We start from the raw sequence: 25,194 nt of genomic DNA, 5'->3' as shown, positions 1-25,194 counted from the left end.
ATCGCCGTGTTCTGGACCGTATGAAAACTTATTACTAGCACGTGTTTGCCATTTCATATCATCTTCCCCTCAGCTTCGGATAAAAGTGTCTGCTAAGTTAATAAATGTACTCTAGATGTCTACTTGTTCACTCTAAACGCTTATAATTGAGCAGAACTCAACATTTGAGGTTATAAATGACAAAATTTGTCAATTTAATAAACTTCTTGATAAGTTGGTGTTAGTAGACCTGTGTTCTACACCAGCGATTATAGATCATTACTCATATAGTTTAGGGGCGCGTCTCATATAGATGGAGAAGTGATGAATGTTGACGGACTGATTGATTGTGTTGTTGTAATGGCCTGTCTCTGAACTCTTACAGGTGATGTACCTGTTGGAGCGGGGGAAAAATAATGATTTATTGATTAAAATCTATTCTCATATTGATTCATAAATCCTAACATTGCTCTTTTACGCTGTTTTCAGTGGATGAGCAGACCATCAGAAGTAATGTTAGAGACACAGAGTCACGTCTCCTGTAGTGTTTCAGTGTGATTGAGTTTCCCTCTGCACAGTGAATTACTCTCAGTGTTGAGGATTACATACAGTATCACACAGATATTGTTTAATTGTGACACTAACTAAGAGATGCTTATTGACTTCCGTAAGAAGAGCTCTGCACCTGTGTTGCCTTCTATCATAAAGGGACAGCAGGTAGAAGTAGTCAAACAATATAAATATTTAGGGACTATAATTGACGATAAACTACAATTTGAGGAAAACACCGATATAATTAGAGGAAAAGCTCTTCAGCGTATGTATTTTTTAAGGAAACTTCGACTTTTTAACATGGATGTTTCTTTTATGAAAATGTTTTATACATGCTTCATTGAAGCCATTTTAAGTTTTTCCATCGCCTGCTGGTATGGTAACCTAAAGAACAGGAGGAAGCTGACAAGCATTGTGACAATGTGCAGTAAGATAGTGGGGACCGATTTAAGGACTATCTCACAGATTTATGAGTGCAGGACAATTAGGAAGGGCCGGGTAGTGCTTTCTGATGTTACTCATCCATTGTGTGCTGAATTTCAACTCCTTCCTTCAGGGCGGAGATTTAGACTCCCCTTGTGTAAATCAAATAGATATAGAAATTCTTTCATACCGGCGGCAATTAAGTTTTTAAATTATTTTTTGTAATTCAAGGTGATTGATGTGTTGTGTTGTTAATATGTGTATGTGTATACTACTGCTCCTACTGCTGTCTATACAAAGAATTGCCTTTAAGGACAATAAAGTTTAACTAACTAACTAACCTGTTTTGTGTCTTGCAGAAGTCAGCGAAAGGGTTTCTGTTTGCCAAACTATACTTTGAGGCTAAAGAATATGAGCTTGCTAAAAGGTAGACTAACTCCTTTGCTCTGTCTTCTGTCTAATGCCTGGTTTCTCTGTGAAGTGATGTGTTTCTCTCACACCATTGGGTCATAGGCATGCTTCGGAGTATTTGACTGTAAAGCCGAAGGATCCTAAAGCGCACAAGTTCCTCGGGCAGCTGTTCGAGCGGGACGGGGACACGGACAAAGCTGTGGGATGTTACAAGGTTCGGTTCCTTCATTTACTCTGACACTTCGGCATAGTCTTCACTGTCTCCGTCGCCAGAGCCGCGCTGATCGGACTAAGCCAATAGGAGAGACACTTTTACTCAACGTTTGATACTTCTTTTACCGTGAAGTATCAAACGTTAAATCCAGTCATAAATTGTATGTCTCTTATCAATCTGTCATCCCTGAACATACAATATGCAATAAATACTAAAGGAGGGAAAAAAACATTCTTTATCATTTACTAGTCAGATTTGTAGCTGAGACCAGAGGATTTCCCTTAATGACTAAAAAAGCAGGATTTCTGAATGTATTCATCCCAGCTAAAACTGGCAACTCCACAGTTCTCTCATACACACATACACACACACACACACACACACACACACACACACACACACACACACACGTACGTGTTTCAGCCTGACTGTGTTCATCCCGATGGATGAGTCTGAACGTAGTTTACAGGAGCGCTGAACACGTGATCGGGTTGATGTGCGCATTTATACGTCACAAGCTTCAAATCGGGACATATGTTTTGACATGCGCACAGGAATACACTGAGATATACTGGCAGACCCCCGAAACTACAGTGTCGCGGAGCGGGCGTGTTACGGATGCGTAGTGTAACCTTTTTAGTAGTCAAAAAGCATGTCTAATTAATTGAAATCATGAAACTTATTATAAACTATTATAAAACTTATACAATTTTTTTTTTTTTTTATCCTATGAAATGTTTTTGTTTCTCACACAAATTCGGTGTTGTTTTTTTCTGGAAAGAAGACATAAAACATTAATTTAATTTCTTTTAATCATATGAAATTAAACAAATGTTTTGTCAAACAGCCAGCGTGCTGCACAATGAGCTCTACTGATCAGATTAAAACATGGAAGAAACATTGGGATTATTATTATTAAAAAATAAAGTTTTGGTGATTTCATTTGTATTAGTGTTAGTATTATTATTACACTGAGACGTATCTAAATTCTACTGTACAACAGTAATATATTTCTGTCAAGTTAAACCGAACGTTTTTTTTGACGGGTTGCCGTGAAGACCTTTGAGTTTCTGTGACATGACGATAGTTTTTCTCAAATGAAGCGTTAAATGCTCACAGAGTGGCTTTCAGAGCGGATCTAGAGTCTGCAGATGAAGTTCATACATTCGTGTCCTCATATAGGCAAAAAAATAAATAAAATAATTAGGGATGGGGCCGATCCGATCCAGTATCGGTATCGGGACCCGATACCAGCGTAATTCACGTATCGGATTTTCCCGATCCAACCTGCGGAGATATCCGATATCCATGAGTCATGTCTGCGCTCGCTTTAACGTCTGCTGAAATGACTCCAAAAGTGATTCCCGCCGGCTAGTCACAGTGAGACACAGAGTTATGAGACACGCCCCCGCTCAGGAAATCTATTCCGCAGTTTGCGGCTAGCCAACAACGTCCGCTGTGTGGATATACTTCACACTGGAAACACCGCAGAGCAAGACAGCAAAATGTAATGTTTGCAAAGCTGTAATTCAGAGTCTTTTGAAGCTTCCTCGCGTCGTACAACACAACGAACGCAATCAAACATTTAAAAAAGCACCACGTTACTGTGCGTTCACACCAAATGCGAATAGCGCGTCAAATTCGCGTCTACCGCGTATATTTTGAATCCATTCGCGCGTCCAGAGAAAAATTTACGTGCGTAAAAAGCAAAAGTTTGAAACGAAATTGACGCGCGTCTGAGGCAAAATCCGCTTGTTTGTTTGCACGATGCTGACGTTGATCGAGCATTTACTGCATCGGAGCGAGGATCACCCTTCAGATAGTGTGTGTAACGTTAAGATGTTTAACGTTAACGTTACACTTGCACTTTTCTTATATTTCAAGACGCAAGTATTTGACATTTTGGGAATGTAATAAATATTGACATCATGACAATCAATTTGAAACCCCAGCTGCATATTTGTTTTCAGAATGGGATTTTTCCTGTTAACAGGATTTCCTGTTTTTCTGACTTCCTTTTCTGACCTTATACTTACCTCAAGTTGCCTTTTGGGACATACATGCATGCATACATACTAGTGCTGCACGATTAATCGTATCGCAATCGCAATCGCGATGTCAAGCCTACGCGATTATATGACGCAAAATGCTGCGATTTTATATTAAATAAACAAATTAGCGCTGTTAACGCACTTATTAATGCAAATGCTTTTAAACCATTCATGCGCGATAAGACATAAAAGAACGAGCTGCCTGTGAATGTCCTCCTGTCACACACACACACACACAGATAGACGCGCGCCAGTATCAAGTTCTCTTTCGCGGTAGAACGTTCAACACACATGTATGCCAAAATGAACGCGCTGCCTGTGAATGTCCTGACTGTGACAGACAGAAAGACTCGCGCTAATATCGTGCGTGCGCACAAAACAGCATGACAGAATACAGTTCTCTTTCGAGCTTGAACGAACAATAACACACAATTATGCAAAAATGTCTTTTTGTCGAGTGTCTTCATAACATAAGAGTAGTCTTATGATGAACATGAAGAGTTGTGATGACTCGTGAAAGAATGAGGCGCGTGTGAGATCCGCGTCTCTGACAGCGGCTGGTCTTAAAGGGACAGTACAGTAGCCACTAATGTCGCTAAAGTTATTCTTTTTTATTTTATTTTTTTTAATTATTATTTTTCTTTACCCCTGACATGCATGGTTATATGTACTCTTGTATGTAAATTATGTTTTGTTCTTGTTAAAATTCAATAAAAAAAATCAGTCGCTAAAGTTAATCAAAGAACAAAGGGAACAGAGAAAAACACTCACTGCTCTTGACTAAAGAACTTTTTTCTTTAGGCTGATTATCACTAATCTGTGTGTGCATTTATTTTCCTTGAGAACCAAGCAAGTTGACTCATGAAACCATTTGTTTATTATATCGCATATCGCAATCGTAATCGCAATATTGACCTCAATTATCGCAATATGACATTTTCCCCAAATCGTGCAGCCCTAATACATACGTACATAACATATCATTACTTGCTTGTTGAGAGAAGTTTATTTCAGCATCATATAAAATAAACAATAATGATAATAATAATATTAAAGCAAACACAGCTCTGGTATCGGAATAGTATCGGTATCGGCCGATATCCAAATTCAGGTATCGGGATCGGATCGGAAGTGAAAAAATGTGGATCGGTGCATCCCTAAAAATAATATATATATATATATAGGGGTGTGACGGTTAGTATATAACCGTGAGGCCGACGGTTATAGTTGAACACCGTCATTAGAACTCTATAACCGCCAAAACCGTGCTATTAAAATACTTTTTACAACAAACATGTTTTATCATAGAGAATGTTTTAAATACTAATTAAAAACAATTGTTAACAGTCTGTGTTATTAATGGTCTACGTCGTTTCCAACTGTATTTGATTCTTTGCCAAGTACCCCCTGACCGACCGCCAATCATTTGAGATAGAAATAAAACTATGATATAGTGATGTGCCATTATTATGAGATTTATTAAACAAATGAAAAACATTTGCAATAATAAACAACGTATCATTACCGATAACTGATCGTGCAGTTTACCCCTTGACTGGCCCCAAACATGTTTGATAAAATAAACATGTACAGTGTGTATATAGCCTATATGATGTGTATTACATTCATATTACCACTTAATGAAGTTTTGTTTTGTAGAAAGCCTTTCTTTAAAGTGAATTTCGTTTCGTTTTGTACAAATTGTATCTTACTTATAGTAAATGTTTCATCAACCAATTGCATGTATTTAATAAATAAAAAGCAAATATAGCAGACAATATTGGGATATATGGGGATATTTGGATATTTAATTTAACTAATCAATCAACGATACTATTGATCAGCATTACCAAACATGGACGTTCCATTAGAAACAAACATTGATGTATTGTTTTAATTTATTACTGTGAAGCTGCTTTGATACAACCTATGTTGTGAAAAGCGCTATATAAATAAACTTGACTTGACAATATAATAACTGTGACATGGAGGCGCCCGCGCGCCGCGTTCACTTGCATTGCATTGCTAGAGCGCATCTCATCTGCACACTGCATTTTAATAACTGAATTTTAAGAAGAAAAAAAAAAAAACTTAAACTTTTAAAAAAATATATCAATCTGCGTATGCGATAAACATCAGTTATGCTCATCTATCTTGAGTAAAACAGCTCTATATTTAAAGGGGACCTATTATGCAAAATTCAAAACCGATGTGTGTGTTAAACCTATAATTATAAAAATCTACCCAATACTTTTTTTATAATTCCCATAAATAATTAACAATCTCTCCAAACGCGTGGTTTTAGATTTCCCCCCACTCTTACGTAAGAGTAGGGAAGCCCCGCCCACAGCTGGTGACGATCTGCCCTATTAGCATAGATCCCGCCCTGAGTGAGTCGTAGCAGTCCGCCGTTACGGTTTACTTGCTGTAGCAGCTGGGGATGCACAAGGTCTGTGCCAAAAACATTACGTTCTGTTGTTGGATGTACCAACAATCATAAGAGTCTCCATAGACTCTGGCATCGGAGTCACTGAGGACACTGTGGTTGAGGCTGCTACTCGAGGATGGATGATTACCAACTGTTTGTGATCCAGCTTATAGTCTCCGGAGTGACACTGGTCACGGCAGTAATGCTTTATTACAGTTCATCTGATGGATATACGGATATAAAGTTTACCCGTTTATTAAACACCCCGAAAAGGCATAAGATCTGTATTTGTTTACTGTTAGTTGTAACGTTGTAACGAGTGTTTCTGTGTAATTCTGTGCATGTTGATGATAATGAAAGGGAGAGAGAGAGTTGGATCCAAACTCTGAAGTGGATAAGACTTTAATGCACATTTAATGCATGTTTATTCAGCTCTTATAGTGATTTTCTGGAGTGAAAATGGACGCTTCATCTTGTCATCTTGCTTCATCATGTACAATAAACTTCATAAAACTCAACAGTAAAGTTTTGGTCATTATTTGGACGGGGTCCGCTATAGCAGGCTTGTACTTAAAGTGGATTAAAGCATGACAACGACATAAGTTATAACCGTAATTAAACTAGACTATGCCTGTTCTATCTCCATGCTGCATATATTCTCTGGCTTTGTGGGCATTGTTGTCCGACTCCGGGTCGAGCTGAACACTGTTTACAGTTTCTGTCAGGGTTCAATGCGTGAGATTGTCCTGTTTTGTTTTGCAGTGGGGTGCAGTGGTGTAAAGCGTGGGGTGCAGTGTAAAGCGTGGGATGCAGTGGAGTAAAGCGTGGGGTGGAGTAAAGCGTGGGATGCAGTGGAGTAAAGCGTGGGGTGCAGTGGAGTAAAGCGTGGGGTGCAGCGGAGTAAAGCGTGGGGTGCAGTGGCGTAAAGCGTGGGGTGCAGTGGCGTAAAGCGTGGGGTGCAGTGGCGTAAAGCGCGGGATGCAGTGGCGTAAAGCGTGGGTTGCAGTGGAGAAAAGCGTGGGATTATCAGCGTGAGATTGTCCTGTTTTGTTGCCTCCGGAGCACAAGCTCTTGAAGCTCCGCCCTCTTCTAGAATGTGAGCCGGCAGCAGCAGCTCATTTGCATTTAAAGGGACACACAAAAACGGCGCATTTTTGCTCACCCCCAAAAAGTGGCAATTTTAACATGTTGTAAAAAAATATCTGTGGGGTATTTTGAGCTAAAACTTCACATACACACTCTGGGTACATCAGAGACTTATTTTACATCTCTTAAAAATAAGCATAATGGGTGCCCTTCAAGCGCTTACAAAACACCTGAACCAGAAGCGATGCGACCTGTTTTACAGAAACGGAAGTTTGTTGATCATAACCCGTGTTGGTTTATCTCGAGGGTATCAGTTTCTCACATTCAGTTATAACACAGTTAGTCCAGGTGAAGCACATCAAGATTATTCTGCCCTTTGTTTCCAGGGTTGTTGTATTGTGTAACTTCTAATGCACGTTTAAAGTTTAAGCATGTAATTTTGATGTTTGTTTCTGAACTCCAGCGCTCAGTGGATCTGAATCCGGCTCAGTCAGACCTGGTTCTGAAGCTGGCGGAGCTGCTGTGCGGGAAACCGGAGCCTGACAACCGGGCCGAGTTCTGGGTGGAGAAAGCTGCCAAGCTGCTGCCGGGACATCCCGACGTCTTTAACCTGAGGGTCAGTGCGCACATCCCATCCCATCACATCTCATTCCCATCCCATCACCTGCTCTGAACACACCCTCTCTCTCTCTGATGCAGGAGAAGCTTCTGAGCACTCGAGGACAGAATGGCTCCATCCAGCTGTACGAGCTGCTTCAGTCTGAGCTTAAGCTGCGGCCCGACGACTCCTACATCAATGACCGGCTGGTGCGTCTGTACAGCGCAGACGGCCGGCACGAGGAGGCGGTGAAGCACTGTCTGGAGGTGGAGAAGACGGGCCTTCTGAGGGACCGTCTGGAGTGGTACGAGCTTCTGGTCAGCACCCTTCAGGTCAGTGATCGTCTCATCTCCTTTGGTACAATCTTTATTTGAAGCATCAAGTTACTTTCAATAGGTGTTGTATTCTATTGTAAATACCATCTTTTGACGATGTAAACGTGCAGCTCTAGTGTCAGTACATGCTCTTCTGGGACAGAGAAGGATGTTTTGTGTTCTGTCTGTTTTGATGTGACCATGAAAGGTTTGAGCAGATCAGGGGAAGTTGGTGATATCGAGAGAGTGATCAGTCTTCTGTGTTTCAGGAGCATCTCTACCGGCCGAGCGTGGCGTCGAACGAGCAGGCGTCGCGCAAGTTTCAGAAAGAGCTGCTGTTAGCGCTCTGCAGCCGCGTCCGACTGACGCTGAAGGAGAAGAGCTGCGAGGAGAGCGCTGATGCTCTCTGGAGGTACGGCAACACCAGCCTGTCTGGACACTACCACAACACAGCACACATGCGGCAAGATTTCACCAACTCAACGTATTTGCACAAATCGTATAATCCCTTTAGTGTGGAGACAGATCGCTGTTGAACTGATCATCTCTTCCTCTATACTACTATTTACAGCAGCAAATTGAACATCAGAAGGAACAACTTACTGAAATCAATCATGCCTCATGTAATCAATTCAGTGAACTCAAGCGTGGTACCGTGATCGGTGGGGAGGGGTGCAGTGGAGTAAAGCGTGGGGTGCAGTGGTGTAAAGCGTGGGATGCAGTGGAGTAAAGCGTGGGGTGCAGTGGTGTAAAGCGTGGGGTGCAGTGGAGTAAAGCGTGGGATGCAGTGGTGTAAAGGGTGGGATGCAGTGGAGTAAAGCGTGGGATGCAGCGGAGTAAAGCGTGGGATGCAGTGGAGTAAAGCGTGGGATGCAGTGGTGTAAAGCGTGGGATGCAGTGGTGTAAAGCGTGGGGTGCAGTGGTGTAAAGCGTGGGGTGCAGTTGAGTAAAGCGTGAGGTGCAGCGGAGTAAAGCGTGGGGTGCAGTGGTGTAAAGCGTGGGGTGCAGTGGAGTAAAGCGTGGGGTGCAGTGGAGTAAAGCGTGGGGTGCAGTGGCGTAAAGAGTGGGATGCAGTGGAGTAAAGTGTGAGGTGCAGTGGTGTAAAGCGTGGGGTGCAGTTGAGTAAAGCGTGGGGTGCAGCGGAGTAAAGCGTGGGGTGCAGTGGCGTAAAGAGTGGGATGCAGTGGAGTAAAGCGTGGGGTGCAGTGGTGTAAAGCGTGGGGTGCAGTGGAGTAAAGCGTGAGGTGCAGTGGTGTAAAGCGTGGGGTGCAGTGGTGTAAAGCGTGGGGTGCAGTGGAGTAAAGCGTGGGGTGCAGTGGCGTAAAGAGTGGGATGCAGTGGAGTAAAGCGTGAGGTGCAGTGGTGTAAAGCGTGGGGTGCAGTTGAGTAAAGCGTGAGGTGCAGCGGAGTAAAGCGTGGGGTGCAGCGGCGTAAAGAGTGGGATGCAGTGGAGTAAAGCGTGGGATGCAGTGGAGTAAAGCGTGGGATGCAGTGGAGTAAAGCGTGGGGTGCAGCGGAGTAAAGCGTGGGGTGCAGCGGCGTAAAGCGTGGGGTGCAGTGGCGTAAAGCGTGGGGTGCAGTGGTGTAAAGCGTGGGATGCAGTGGTGTAAAGCGTGGGATGCAGCGGTGTAAAGCGTGGGATGCAGCGGTGTAAAGCGTGGGATGCAGCGGTGTAAAGCGTGGGATGCAGCGGTGTAAAGCGTGGGGTGCAGCGGAGTAAAGCGTGGGATGCAGCGGCGTAAAGCGGGGGATGCAGCGGCGTAAAGCGTGGGATGCAGCGGCGTAAAGCGTGGGATGCAGCGGCGTAAAGCGTGGGGTGCAGCGGCGTAAAGCGTGGGGTGCAGCGGCGTAAAGCGTGGGGTGCAGCGGCGTAAAGCGTGGGGTGCAGCGGCGTAAAGCGTGGGGTGCAGCGGCGTAAAGCGTGGGGTGCAGCGGCGTAAAGCGTGGGGTGCAGCGGCGTAAAGCGTGGGGTGCATCGGCGTAAAGCGTGGGGTGCAGTGGCGTAAAGCGTGGGGTGCAGTGGCGTAAAGCGTGGGGTGCAGTGGAGTAAAGCGTGGGGTGCAGTGGAGTAAAGCGTGGGGTGCAGTGGAGTAAAGCGTGAGGTGCAGTGGTGTAAAGCGTGGGGTGCAGTGGAGTAAAGCGTGGGGTGCAGTGGCGTAAAGCGTGGGATGCAGTGGCGTAAAGCGTGGGATGCAGTGGCGTAAAGCGTGGGGTGGAGTAAAGCGTGGGGTGGAGTAAAGCGTGGGGTGGAGTAAAGCGTGGGGTGGAGTAAAGCGTGGGGTGGAGTAAAGCGTGGGGTGGAGTAAAGCGTGGGGTGGAGTAAAGCGTGGGGTGGAGTGGAGTAAAGCGTGGGGTGGAGTGGAGTAAAGCGTGAGGTGCAGTGGAGTAAAGCGTGGGATGCAGTGGTGTAAAGCGTGGGATGCAGTGGAGTAAAGCGTGAGGTGCAGTGGAGTAAAGCGTGGGGTGCAGTGGCGTAAAGCGTGGGGTGCAGTGGCGTAAAGCGTGGGATGCAGTGGCGTAAAGCGTGGGGTGGAGTAAAGCGTGGGGTGGAGTAAAGCGTGGGGTGGAGTAAAGCGTGGGGTGGAGTAAAGCGTGGGGTGGAGTAAAGCGTGGGGTGGAGTAAAGCGTGGGGTGGAGTAAAGCGTGAGGTGCAGTGGTGTAAAGCGTGGGGTGCAGTGGCGTAAAGCGTGGGGTGCAGTGGCGTAAAGCGTGGGATGCAGTGGCGTAAAGCGTGGGGTGGAGTAAAGCGTGGGGTGGAGTAAAGCGTGGGGTGGAGTAAAGCGTGGGGTGGAGTAAAGTGTGGGGTGGAGTAAAGCGTGGGGTGGAGTAAAGCGTGGGGTGGAGTGGAGTAAAGCGTGGGGTGGAGTGGAGTAAAGCGTGAGGTGCAGTGGAGTAAAGCGTGGGATGCAGTGGTGTAAAGCGTGGGATGCAGTGGAGTAAAGCGTGAGGTGCAGTGGAGTAAAGCGTGGGGTGCAGTGGCGTAAAGCGTGGGGTGCAGTGGCGTAAAGCGTGGGATGCAGTGGAGTAAAGCGTGGGGTGCAGTGGCGTAAAGCGTGGGATGCAGTGGCGTAAAGCGTGGGGTGCAGTGGAGTAAAGCGTGGGGTGCAGTGGTGTAAAGCGTGGGGTGCAGTGGTGTAAAGCGTGGGGTGCAGTTGAGTAAAGCGTGGGATGCAGTGGCGTAAAGCGTGGGATGCAGTGGAGTAAAGCGTGGGATGCAGTGGAGTAAAGCGTGGGGTGCAGTGGCGTAAAGCGTGGGGTGCAGTGGCGTAAAGCGTGGGATGCAGTGGAGTAAAGCGTGGGATGCAGTGGTGTAAAGCGTGGGATGCAGTGGTGTAAAGCGTGGGGTGCAGTGGAGTAAAGCGTGGGGTGCAGTGGAGTAAAGCGTGGGGTGCAGTGGAGTAAAGCGTGGGGTGCAGTGGTGTAAAGCGTGGGATGCAGTGGTGTAAAGCGTGGGATGCAGTGGTGTAAAGCGTGGGATGCAGTGGTGTAAAGCGTGGGATGCAGTGGTGTAAAGCGTGGGGTGCAGTTGAGTAAAGCGTGGGGTGCAGTGGAGTAAAGCGTGGGGTGCAGTGGTGTAAAGCGTGGGGTGCAGTGGTGTAAAGCGTGGGGTGCAGTTGAGTAAAGCGTGGGGTGCAGTGGAGTAAAGCGTGGGGTGCAGTGGTGTAAAGCGTGGGGTGCAGTGGTGTAAAGCGTGGGGTGCAGTTGAGTAAAGCGTGGGATGCAGTGGTGTAAAGCGTGGGGTGCAGTTGAGTAAAGCGTGGGGTGCAGTGGAGTAAAGCGTGGGGTGCAGTGGTGTAAAGCGTGGGGTGCAGTGGTGTAAAGCGTGGGGTGCAGTGGAGTAAAGCGTGGGGTGCAGTGGTGTAAAGCGTGGGATGCAGTGGTGTAAAGCGTGGGGTGCAGTGGTGTAAAGCGTGGGATGCAGTGGAGTAAAGCGTGGGGTGCAGTGGAGTAAAGCGTGGGGTGCAGTGGAGTAAAGCGTGGGGTGCAGTGGAGTAAAGCGTGGGGTGCAGTGGTGTAAAGCGTGGGATGCAGTGGTGTAAAGCGTGGGATGCAGTGGTGTAAAGCGTGGGATGCAGTGGTGTAAAGCGTGGGATGCAGTGGTGTAAAGCGTGGGGTGCAGTTGAGTAAAGCGTGGGGTGCAGTGGAGTAAAGCGTGGGGTGCAGTGGTGTAAAGCGTGGGGTGCAGTGGTGTAAAGCGTGGGGTGCAGTTGAGTAAAGCGTGGGGTGCAGTGGAGTAAAGCGTGGGGTGCAGTGGTGTAAAGCGTGGGGTGCAGTGGTGTAAAGCGTGGGGTGCAGTGGAGTAAAGCGTGGGGTGCAGTGGAGTAAAGCGTGGGGTGCAGTGGAGTAAAGCGTGGGGTGCAGTGGAGTAAAGCGTGGGATGCAGTGGTGTAAAGCGTGGGATGCAGTGGTGTAAAGCGTGGGATGCAGTGGTGTAAAGCGTGGGATGCAGTGGTGTAAAGCGTGGGGTGCAGTGGTGTAAAGCGTGGGATGCAGTGGAGTAAAGCGTGGGATGCAGTGGTGTAAAGCGTGGGATGCAGTGGTGTAAAGCGTGGGGTGCAGTTGAGTAAAGCGTGGGGTGCAGTGGAGTAAAGCGTGGGGTGCAGTGGTGTAAAGCGTGGGGTGCAGTGGTGTAAAGCGTGGGGTGCAGTGGAGTAAAGCGTGGGGTGCAGTGGAGTAAAGCGTGGGGTGCAGTGGTGTAAAGCGTGGGGTGCAGTGGAGTAAAGCGTGGGATGCAGTGGTGTAAAGCGTGGGGTGCAGTGGTGTAAAGCGTGGGATGCAGTGGTGTAAAGCGTGGGATGCAGTGGTGTAAAGCGTGGGGTGCAGTGGAGTAAAGCGTGAGGTGCAGTGGAGTAAAGCGTGGGATGCAGTGGAGTAAAGCGTGGGGTAGGGATGCAACGATACCATTTTTTCAGAACCGATCCGATCCGATACCAAAAATTCTGAGTATCGGCCGATACCGATCCGTACCGATACCAGCGCAGTTTTTTTTTAATCAAGTAGAATTTCTATTACTCTGTGTTAAACTGATAAGAACTGAAAAAAAAGAAAAACACCAACAAAAAATATATGATCATAATCTGACATAAATGCTATTTTAAACTAGATTAGTGGATAATTCAGCAATAAAATTTAGTCTAGAAAAATCACGAGTGCACAATTAATTGTATAAAATCTGAACATTTTGTGAAAAAAATGTTTAGTGGAGAACAAATTAGAGACAATAAGTGTAACACTAAATCTGGTAAAACTTTACACATTGCTCTTTGTATTGTTGTAAAATACATTCATGAAAAACAAGATAAAAATAGCAATTATTTTATATCCTACTATAAAATTGAGAGATAAAATTTTTTAAATGTATAGCACAGCTGTTTAATAAGGTAGCAACATAATAGATAGGACAGGACAAGAACGGCTATTAATAATCTTTCATTTCGTCACTGTATTATGATATGAAAGGCTCCAATACATCGCGGCACAAAGCGCTTATGCGCATCCCGAGCGTAGAATGATGCGCTTGAAGCAACATGAGTCACAGCGCGCAGCGCGTCGAGTCCGCATTGAAAAGTTTAAAGCACAAAGAAAATACATATGATGCATGGTGTATTATACAGTATCTATCTATGCAATAGTCTATTCAGCATTTTCTTTTAAATTTCAGTTACTGTGCGCGTGAAGAACAAATAGTACCTGACTTTACTCCAGTGTTGTGATCTAACAGACACCCGGTAGAAAGTAACATGATTAAGGTACAGCAATAAAGTCCAGCAAGATAAAGTTGTTTTATGTGAAACCATAGACCTTTATCTACAGATCAAGTATAATAATAGTAACATTGAATCATCTTGGAGAGAGTTTCATCGTGTGTTCTGTCATAACCGCGCGACGCGCTGTTTGAGTGCTGAATGAAGAATGATTGACAGCCGCAGCTGAGGGAAACGTTTACGTGATCTTGAATTTAACACTTAAATATTAATTTATATCTCACATTATACTATATAATGGCTTCAGAACACTTAAAATATTGTGCACGAAAACTTATGGTGCTTTATAATGTTTGTGGGGCTTAACAATAACACTGAATAATAGTATACGCACAATATCGGATTTGGATCGGCCTTGTCTGACCGATACCCGATCCGCCAAAAATGGCAGTATCGGAGCCGATTCCGATACTGAGTATCGGATCGGTGCATCCCTAGCGTGGGGTGCAGTGGTGTAAAGCGTGGGGTGCAGTGGAGTAAAGCGTGAGGTGCAGTGGTGTAAAGCGTGGGGTGCAGTGGAGTAAAGCGTGGGATGCAGTGGTGTAAAGCGTGGGATGCAGTGGTGTAAAGCGTGGGGTGCAGTTGAGTAAAGCGTGGGGTGCAGTTGAGTAAAGCGTGGGGTGCAGTGGTGTAAAGCGTGGGGTGCAGTGGCGTAAAGCGTGGGATGCAGTGGCGTAAAGAGTGGGATGCAGTGGAGTAAAGCGTGGGGTGCAGTTGAGTAAAGCGTGGGGTGCAGTTGAGTAAAGCGTGGGGTGCAGTGGTGTAAAGCGTGGGATACAGTGGTGTAAAGCGTGGGATGCAGTGGCGTAAAGCGGGGGGTGCAGTGGTGTAAAGCGTGGGGTGCAGTTGAGTAAAGCGTGGGATGCAGCGGCGTAAAGCGTGGGATGCAGTGGTGTAAAGCGTGGGATGCAGTGGCGTAAAGCGGGGGGTGCAGTGGTGTAAAGCGTGGGGTGCAGTTGAGTAAAGCGTGGGATGCAGTGGCGTAAAGCGTGGGATGCAGTGGTGTAAAGCGCGGGATGCAGTGGTGTAAAGCGTGGGATGCAGCGGCGTAAAGCGTGGGATGCAGTGGAGTAAAGCGTGGGGTGCAGTTGAGTAAAGCGTGGGGTGCAGTGGTGTAAAGCGTGGGGTGCAGTGGTGTAAAGCGTGGGATGCAGTGGTGTAAAGCGTGGGGTGCAGTGGTGTAAAGCGTGGGATGCAGTGGTGTAAAGGGTGGGATGCAGTGGAGTAAAGCGTGGGATGCAGTGGTGTAAAGCGTGGGGTGCAGTGGAGTAAAGCGTGGGATGCAGTGGTGTAAAGCGTGGGATGCAGTGGTGTAAAGCGTGGGGTGCGGTGGTGTAAAGGGTGGGATGCAGTGGAGTAAAGCGTGGGATGCAGTGGAGTAAAGCGTGGAATGCAGTGGCGTAAAGCGTGGGATGCAGTGGCGTAAAGCGTGGGATGCAGTGGCGTAAAGAGTGGGATGCAGTGGAGTAAAGCGTGGGGTGCAGTTGAGTAAAGCGTGGGGTGCAGTGGTGTAAAGCGCGGGATGCAGTGGTGTAAAGCGTGGGATGCAGTGGAGTAAAGCGTGGGATGCAGTGGCGTAAAGCGTGGGATGCAGTGGCGTAAAGCGTGGGATGCAGTGGCGTAAAGAGTGGGATGCAGTGGAGTAAAGCGTGGGATGCAGTGGAGTAAAGCGTGGGGTGCAGTTGAGTAAAGCGTGGGGTGCAGTGGTGTAAAGCGTGGGATGCAGTGGAGTAAAGCGTGGGATGCAGTGGTGTAAAGCGCGGGATGCAGTGGTGTAAAGCGTGGGATGCAGTGGAGTAAAGCGTGGGGTGCAGTTGAGTAAAGCGTGGGGTGCAGTGGTGTAAAGCGTGGGGTGCAGTGGTGTAAAGCGTGGGATGCAGTGGTGTAAAGCGTGGGGTGCAGTGGTGTAAAGCGTGGGATGCAGTGGTGTAAAGGGTGGGATGCAGTGGAGTAAAGTGTGGGATGCAGTGGTGTAAAGGGTGGGATGCAGTGGAGTAAAGCGTGGGATGCAGTGGTGTAAAGCGTGGGATGCAGTGGAGTAAAGCGTGGGGTGCAGTTGAGTAAAGCGTGGGGTGCAGTTGAGTAAAGCGTGGGGTGCAGTGGTGTAAAGCGTGGGATGCAGTGGTGTAAAGCGTGGGATGCAGTGGTGTAAAGCGTGGGGTGCAGTGGAGTAAAGCGTGGGATGCAGTGGTGTAAAGGGTGGGATGCAGTGGTGTAAAGCGTGGGGTGCAGTGGTGTAAAGCGTGGGGTGCAGTGGTGTAAAGCTTGGGATGCAGTGGAGTAAAGCGTGGGATGCAGTGGTGTAAAGGGTGGGATGCAGTGGTGTAAAGCGTGGGGTGCAGTGGTGTAAAGCTTGGGATGCAGTGGTGTAAAGCTTGGGATGCAGTGGAGTAAAGCGTGGGATCCAGTGGTGTAAAGCGTGGGGTGCAGTGGAGTAAAGCGTGGGATCCAGTGGTGTAAAGCGTGGGGTGCAGTGGAGTAAAGCGTGAGGTGCAGTGGTGTAAAGCGTGGGGTGCAGTGGAGTAAAGCGTGGGATCCAGTGGTGTAAAGCGTGGGATGCAGTGATGTAAAGCGTGGGGTGCAGTGGTGTAAAGCGTGGGGTGCAGTGGAGTAAAGCGTGGGATGCAGTGGTGTAAAGCGTGGGGTGCAGTGGTGTAAAGGGTGGGATGCAGTGGAGTAAAGCGTGGGATCCAGTGGTGTAAAGCGTGGGGTGCAGTGGAGTAAAGCGTGGGATGCAGTGGTGTAAAGCGTGGGGTGCGGTGGTGTAAAGAGTGGGGTGCGGTGGTGTAGAGAGTGGGGTGCAGTCTTTTTGTTTTCGCTCGACAGGTTCTATATGTCAGAAAGAAAATCTTTCTTTTCTTAGTTCCAACAAATTAATCTGATTTTTAAGTGACAGGAATAATCTCATAAAGCCACTTTGGCTGGTAAATGAAGGTGGCACTTTTCACCCAGGCTCATAGATGTCTTTTCTTCAGTGTTAGCCTGCTAGATAACGTCACTGCTTCAGTCAGCAGACTCACACGTTCATGAAATGTTCACGGCATGTTTCTGCTGCAGTTTGGACCGTGCGATGCAGTCTCTGAAGAACACGGCCACGAACACTCTGGACGAGCTGTCGGAGGTGTTCACGGAGACGAGGGCTCAGCTGTACCTGTACGCCGGGACGCAGCTGCTGAAGACGGCGCAGGACGGGCCGCAGCCATGGAGGGCCGTGCGGGATTTAGCCGCGCTCTGTTATCTCGTGGCCTATCAGGTATGATGTCCGCTTCCTCTGCTTCATGCAGCTCGTGTGATCAGCCACTGCACAGTGTAATGTTCATGCTTTCCACAGGCTCCGAGACCCAAAGTCAAGAGCTTGAAAAGTGAGCATGCGTCCCATGAGCCTTTGGAGCTGCTGGCTTCGGACCGCCAGAGCCAGGCGGGTCACATGCTGTTGAATCTGAGCCGGGACGTGGAGCAGCTGCTGAAGGAGGTGGTGGAGGCGTTCGGGAACCGGAACGGGCCGAGTCTTCTGTTCGACGTGCTCTTCGGCTCACAGGCGCACGACCAGCTCTCCTTCATCTACAACGACGAGATGCACATGGTCCGCGCACACGCGCCCAGCACTGACGATCTGGCCAAGTGGGACAGCGGTGAGTGTCATCCAGTCCGGTCTAGTGCTGCAACCAATCACAAAACTCACCGTTCGCATCATTTTATGGTTTTTGAGCCAGATCAGGGAATTTTTCAGATCAGAAAAAAAGGGGGGAGATAAGCAGACAGCAGCAGGTATTTATAGGCTGCTGTCACTTTAAAGGGTTATTCACCCAAAAATGTAAATTGTCATTTACTCACCCTCATGTCATTCCATATGAGGTTAATTCTCGTTATCTCGTTAATTCTCGCACATTTGAGCTTCAGCAAGAACCAATGGGTTTCATTCTTGTGTGTCAAACATGTACTGTTGAGCTACTGTTTAGCCTTACAACATATAAAGGGATTGAGTCTCTTCAGGAAACTTTGGACTAAACTGCTTGATTCATATGGATTTGTTTTACAATCACTTAATGTCAAAGACATAATTGTCATAGTTTGGACAAAGTTGTTGCATGGACTGTCAATGGAGGGACAGAAATGTATCAGATTTTATTTAAAACATCTTAATTTGTGTGTCAAGGATGAACAAAAGTTTTATTGGTTTGAAACGACATGAGGGTGAGTAAATGATCACAGAATTTAAGGAATTTTTGGGTGAACTAAACCTATAAGACAGAATGGGTCTCTCATTCATGAAACATTCGTAAATATACGAGTAAATATGTGAGTGATTTGCGCGTAAAGGATTTCAACATGTCCTCTCAAAAGCGAATGAAAAAGAGAAATTTCTCAGATGCAGAAATTGAAGTTTTATTATCAGAAGTTCATTCAAAACGCCACATTTCATTTTCAAGCGTACATAGTGGCGTATCAGGTCCTAAAAAAAGGAAGCTTGGCAGCAGATGCAGTTACTGGAGTTTCATCTGTTAATCGAACAGTCCCAGAAGTGAAAAGAAAATGGTTCGACATGAAGCGTGACTGCAACACTTGTGACTTGCGGACTTGTGTTCCGTGTGCAGATGCTATTACTGGCTCTCATAATAAAAGTAAAAAGAAAAAACGTATGTAGCCTAATTACTATATATAGCCTATAATATTTTTTCAAAATGCTGTGTAAATATGTACCCGATTAAGGTGAATTAAAATGCAGCCTTATTAATGAGCAAAGCGTTCGGATGTTAAACGCACTATTTACGCGTGGCTGGGAGCAGGTGTAGATTTCTTTCGTACCTAGAGCTGAAACAACTAATCGATTTAATCGATTAAAATCGATTATTAAAATAGTTGTCAACTAATTTAGTCATCGATTAGTTGCTAAATAACTTTTATTTGCCGTAAGCGGCTCATTTCGTGCATATTTTAAATCTGCGGTGACCAAAGTAGAGCCCGACCGATATATCGGCGGGCCGATATTATCGGCCGATATTCGGCATCTTCCTAACTATCGGTATCGGCATTTATAACGGCCGATAAATTAATATTTAAAAAAATGCAGCGTGCAGTGATTTATGTAAGGATGGCGCTGCCAATAAAGCACCTAAAAGCTGTTACAAAGAACTGGCAAAAGTGGCAAAAAAATAACAGCGCGTCCGGTGTAGACACAGTGTTAAAGCACAGTGTTAAAGCTCATTCTGCTACGTTACAACATCAAGCAATATTCCAATAATTTATGTAATTATAACACTTTATATAGGGCCATTTAGCATTAAAAGTAGCCAGATGGAGACGCGACACGTTCAGAATTAATACACTTTTAGTAAACTACAGAACAGCGCGAGCGGGAAGCGGCGCACCTCACGCGTCCGAGAACGCGTCCGAGAACGGACACAGCACTAGTGATATTAAACAAACACACACAGGTCTGTTAAATTAAGCAATACTTTTAAGGTAGTCTAATATTTTTCTGACTAACAAAATTACTGACACAGTAAATGGTAGATTTAAATAAAGAAAAACGAAATTTAAATAAAGAAAAACAAAATATAAAGAAAGAAATTAAACGAAATTTAAATAAAGAAAAACGAAATTTAAATAAAGAAATTAAACGAAGTTTAAATAAAGAAATTAAACGAAATTTAAATGAAATTAAACGAAATTTAAATAAAGAAAAACGGAATTTAAATAAAGAAAAACGGAATTTAAATAAAGAAAAAAATTTAAATAAAGGAAAAAACGAAATTTAAATAAAGAAAAACGAAATTAAGTTAAATTCAAAAACGAGATTAATTTAGATTGATAATAACGGGTAAAAAGGCTAATACATTTTGTTTCTATTATTCTATTTTCCACAATGTCAAAGCAACACAGCTTAATCCAAAACACAAACTCAGACATGCACTTCCTCCATACAAACTCTGCTGTTCAGCGCTCTTGCCAGAGAAGACTCTGGAACACTTGCGCGTCGTATGCATGCGTTTTCCGCGTGGCTCGAGCCGCGCCGACGCGTGTCTCACGCAGGCAGTGTGCAAACTCCAACCTGTTAACATGGGAGCCGAAATAAAAACGGCCATGCCACGCAGCCAGTGTGTCGCCGGCCTTATTCAAGCGCGAATGAGAACTGTTTCGCGGGGGATCCCAGATGTAAAAAAAAATAAAATAATTCGAATGTCAAATTTTCAAATCGAATACCAACCCACCGAACGAATATTCGAATATTTGGGTCCAGCCCTAGTTTCACGTTTAGTACATTTTGTTTACTACTTATTTAAAATAGTATAAAACTACTGTACATATGTAATTATAAACGTTTTCATTATGATATTATTCATTTAACTTTACTAAAAAGATCTGAGCTCTTCCTCCACTGGTAGATATTAGAGAAATTAAGATTAAAAATAGAAGAGTATTTAGAATATAATATAATATAAAATGCAATGCAAACTAGTTTGGTTACAGCTCAAATTCTCATTCTATCATTCACCCTGCCTCCATTACATATCTTTGTCTCACAAGTGTTTAATCACCACATTTGAGTTATCATTGCAAAACGTTTATATACTGTATTTATTCTGTTTATACTGTGTATTCTATATTTAGTACCCATCAAAAGTTTGTACACACCAATTGTAAAGTGTGTCCAAACTTACTGTACTATAATACACATAAATAATATTGCTACTGTATTATAATATACACATAAATAATATCGGCCGATATATCGGTATCTGGCTTTTTTTTATCGGTATCGGCATCGGCGCCCAAAAATCCATATCGGTCGGGCTCTAGACCAAAGTGTGGCAGTAATGATCCACCGGAGGTTTTACTCAGCCAGTACAGCAGGAGAAGTAGCGAATAGCCAATAGCTGGCCTTGTTTTATGTCACGTGCTTCCCGCACAGCGTCTCTGCAGCATTCAGCGAGATGGCAGCTCGAGAAAGAAAAAGAAAAAAGCGGAAGATGAAACTAATCGAACGAAGCAGCATTCGGCAGTTTAGGATATCGCACAAGAATTGTCAACAAAGAAAACATTTCATCACTGGAGAGGTTTTTTTTTTCCGACACCATCGTATCAATTGATTTTGATTAATATGCGCGAGGGAGAGAGAGAGAGCAAGACAGCGCTTGGGTGAGTGCGCGCGCGCGCGGCCGGGGCTCTCTGTTAAACTGACAGGACTTGTCACAAGCAAATGATACACTTTAACTCTATGATGGTTAAACTCTGCAATTCATTATTTTCACTCAGAACTAATGTTTTGGTAGGAACGAAAGTTTACCATAAATTTACCAAAAAAAGCTACTTTCAACTTTCTGATTGATTTCACAGCATAAGCTATAAAGCTGTTTCCCAGGTATAAGCTGTGTGTTTACAGGAAAAAATAAAATAAAATGCAATTTACTGCAACTGTATTCTTTATTCTTATTCTTCGTGAAAATATGTTCTGCAAGATTCCTTAATAAGCTTTGTTCGGGATGTTAAACTACTTTACTTTAGGAGCCCTAAGGACTGCCATGGTGAAAACATTTGAAATCTCCTTTGTGAAATTTGCTAGAGTACCTATGGGTCAGTGTTTTGATTGCAGAAGAGTTCGACAAAGGATTACTAACACATAATAAAACACAACTCCAAGTATGTTTTTGATGAGGATATGACAATGCAAAATGGTTAAAATCTCTAAAAAGTCTATGTTGAATGATAAAGACCCTTTGTTAATAATTTACTTGGGGAAAAAATGGCTAAAACTAAAATATAAGTACATAAACCGATTAATCGATTAATCGTAAAAATAATCGTCCGTTTAATCGATTATCAAAATAATCGTTAGTTGCAGCCCTATTCGTACCAATTAACATTTTGAAAATACGAACATTTTAATGAATCCGAAAATTTACGGCAGAACCACTTTACACACGATTTACACACAAATTCATTCTGCTCGTTTCATGAATGAGACCCAATGCACGGATCCAATACAATGATACACATCCGTATTTTCTTTCTCTACTTTTAACATTCAGTTAAGACCGACGGTGTTTGAGGATAACCGAGGTCTGAAACGTGCCTCTTGGGTGTGTGCACAGATTACAGCGCGAGTGCCGAATAAGTTGTCTTTCGCGTCTCCTTGCACATGAATGTTTAAATTGACAAGATTTACAAAAACACGCAAAAGATAAACTTTTGTTCTATGATGGTTAAACTTTGCAATAATCCACGGGTCATGTGCGTGTCAAACCGTGGGGCGTGATGCGTACAGAACTGCGATCCATAACAGCACTAGTGCTGACGGCGGGGTGTGTGTGTGTTCACACAGGTGCGGTGCTGCGGCACGCGGGCGATCTTCAGCACCTGGCGTGGCTCGGCCTGCAGTGGGCGCTGATGGAGCAGAGTGTCAGCCTGCAGCGCTGGCTCAAGCAGCTCTTCCCTCGCCTCACGCTCGAGACCTCCAAACTAGACACCAACTCACCCGAGTCCATCTGCCTGCTCGACCTGGAGGTGCGTCCACCCCTCCTCATCCTCAATGAGGCACAGGGGAAACATTCACCCACATTTGCACATGCACAGTCTCTGAAATTACCTTTTTTTTAGCATAATGCAAGTATTCATTCATGTCTGATGATTGTTTTAGGTGCTGTTATAGGTGATGTAGCCTCTAAAATGCTGTGTTTTAGTTTCAGTCATTTAATACCTGTGATTGTATAATGCTGTAAAGCTTTATCTGACCTACATGTTTGGCTCAGCAGTTTGGCTGATGGCATTTTTTACAAGATTGACGTATTGACGAAATTTTATAAATCAAATGTATTTCTTAGGTCTTTAGTCCATAAGCACAGCACGTTTGGGATTAAAGTCTTGGCTGTCATACTGTCGTAAAGGACTGGAAGTGGCAGGATCTCAGCGGACCTGATGAAGCACCTCAGCTGTGTATATGTGATGTGTTGCAGGTGTTCTTGTGCGGTGTTGTGTTCAGCAGTCAGACACAGCTGCAGGAGACGGCACGGATGGACTCGTGCTCTTCTCCGCATCAGCCCCGGTGTTTGCCTCTGCACATCATCAGGCTCCTGTCCTCCGCCAAGCAGCGCGAGTGGTGGGACGCCGTCTACCGCCTGATCCACAAGAGAGCGCTGTGAGTGACTGCTCTGCTGTGAGTGTGAGGCTGACGCAACGCTCTGTCTGACTGAGTGTTTTCTGGTGTGTGTGTGTGACAGGTCGGGGGCGTCGGCTAAACTGCGGATGCTGGTTCAGCACGGTCTCGGCACGCTGCGCGCCGGAGAGAAACACGGCCTTCAGCCGGCGCTGCTCATCCACTGGGCTCAGCATCTCACTGACGTGGTACGTCTGCTCACAACCGTCCTCATGATGCTCCTTCTGAGCCAGGAATTATGGGATGCTCCGCTCTGATGAGTGTTTTTAGGGGGATAACGGTTGTTTTCATTTAGGATTTAAAGGAATAGTTCACTAAAAAATGAAAATTTTACTCGCCCTCAAGTTGTTTCAAACCTGAATGAATTTCTTTCTTCTGCTAAACACAAAAGATATTTTGATTAATGTCAGTAACCAAACAAAGGGCTCCAGACTGCGACCAAGTGGTTGCATTGTGACCATTTTTGCTGACGTTGTGACCAAAGTTTGATATAGGTTGCGCTGGCACGACCACAACGTTGCCCAGCGTCAAATGGCAAAAGAAATGAAAGCGGAACGAAACCTTGCTGAGGTAAGTTAGCTTACAATGTTAACTGTCCTGTCAGATACAGACAGCGATGTTGCCAATGTCATTATTTTTAATTTTGACATAGAAGTGGGCGGGATAATATCGCGTGCGTGCGGGCGCCGTGAGCACTGAGCGAGCAGGAACGAGTAACAGTCAGTGAGTTGTCGTCGAAAAAGATGGATAACGCAAAAAAGCTGTCGGGGGCTAAAAATAGAAAAAGAAAGAGGGGAAATGAGATGGCATGTCAACTGATGCGACAGCAGCTAAATAAGTGGATGGTGAAAGGCTACAGACAGGATTTTGTTTTGTGTGACGTCCAGGCATGTAGGCTAATGCCATCGGGACTACCGGGAGATTCCCGGTGGGCCGACGTGCTTTTTGGGCCGATACATCTCATACTTTTTTGTTTTGTTTTTTTGTCTTAACGGCCCATAAAACTCGTACATCGGCGGCCCATTCATTTTGTTTGGCTTATTTGGCGGCGCTGGGTTAGACAGTGCGTAATTAGAGTGTAATGCATTGGTCAAAAAAAAAGTCAGCGTTAGTTTTTTCTGACACCCCATGAAACACGTAGATCAGCGTCCCATTGGTTCTTTTCTTGATTGACACTGGGCTAGCCCAATCACATTTTTAATGTGAAGTATAGAAATATACTCTTTCAAGTATAAAAATTAGTACAAAACTAATTATGAAAGTTTCCTTTATTTTTCAGTTTATTTGTTTTACAATATATGGCTATTACTATCATGGGATTAATATTATAACTATTATTATAGTAGTAATGCAGACAGACACTGTAACTAAAAGAGTTTTTAATTTTTCTTTGTTTAATTTGCACCAGATTGATGAATTTAACATTAAAAAGCACAACATTTTCTTACAGGGGAGCATGCCCCCGAACCCCCCTAGAGTGACAGAGGTCCACTCACCACAGTGATCCAAAAACTCCTGTGAGAAACACTGGTATTACTATGCCAATGCAGCTTACAGCTTTTTGGGGGGGATTCATCACTGTGGAGTATAGTTCAATTCTATTAATAAGTGAGAATTTTGTACTTATTTCATCTGTTCCTGTTTACTCTCACGCGTTCCTAATCACTCATTACTTTTATTTTTTAGTTGTTTTTTTTTGGGGGGGGGGTATATATATGCCGCATCCTTCTCACCTTTTTTACCCCTGACCTGTTTTCATGCCTGGTTTGCCATTTGATATTGGGTAATGTATAGATATTTCAAGATGTAGGAAAACGTCTCAGGTTACATATGTAACCCTGGTTCCCTGAAGAGGGAACGAGACGCTGTGGGAACGCCCCTGCGTGATTGCTTCATGAAGCATGTGTAAAATCAGTCGAATGGTGTGACAAGATGTCATAGACGGGTGACGTCACAGACCAGGAAACTATAAAGCATACCCAGAAACAGACCGTGCCAGCTTTGGATAGGCTGAAGCAAGTCGATCACAGTCATGCAGGGAGTATGGCAGGGCGATGCAGCGTCTCGTTCCCTCTTCAGGGAAACCAGGGTTACATGCGTAACCCGAGACGTTCCCTTTCAAGGGACCTTAGGGACGTAACCCGTCCTAGGGTGAAGGAAGGCTTTCACCATACCAGATGCAAATTCCAGGCACGAAGGAGCAACCGACAAGGCTTGCA

General features: G+C 45.2%; 1 protein-coding gene across 4 annotated transcripts in view; it reads left to right on the top strand.

Moving 5' to 3' along the window:
* ranbp2 (RAN binding protein 2) overlaps positions 1-25,194 on the top strand; it is a 73,260-nt gene that overhangs the window by 376 nt on the left and 47,690 nt on the right. For all 4 annotated transcript variants that reach the window (XM_079882251.1, XM_079882250.1, XM_079882249.1 and 1 more), the window contains exons 2-11: positions 1,314-1,381; positions 1,468-1,579; positions 7,608-7,760; positions 7,844-8,074; positions 8,326-8,468; positions 16,879-17,074; positions 17,153-17,453; positions 22,145-22,326; positions 22,776-22,957; positions 23,040-23,163. In XM_079882251.1, the coding sequence (XP_079738377.1) occupies positions 1,314-1,381; positions 1,468-1,579; positions 7,608-7,760; positions 7,844-8,074; positions 8,326-8,468; positions 16,879-17,074; positions 17,153-17,453; positions 22,145-22,326; positions 22,776-22,957; positions 23,040-23,163 (1,692 nt within the window). The remainder of the gene's footprint in view (positions 1-1,313; positions 1,382-1,467; positions 1,580-7,607; positions 7,761-7,843; positions 8,075-8,325; positions 8,469-16,878; positions 17,075-17,152; positions 17,454-22,144; positions 22,327-22,775; positions 22,958-23,039; positions 23,164-25,194) is intronic.

The sequence above is a fragment of the Squalius cephalus genome, assembly GCF_949319135.1.
Source record: "Squalius cephalus genome assembly, chromosome: 9".
Classification (NCBI taxonomy): domain Eukaryota; kingdom Metazoa; phylum Chordata; class Actinopteri; order Cypriniformes; family Leuciscidae; genus Squalius; species Squalius cephalus.
Note: the sequence above shows the minus strand (reverse complement) of the source record. Positions and strands in the feature narration are given on the sequence as shown.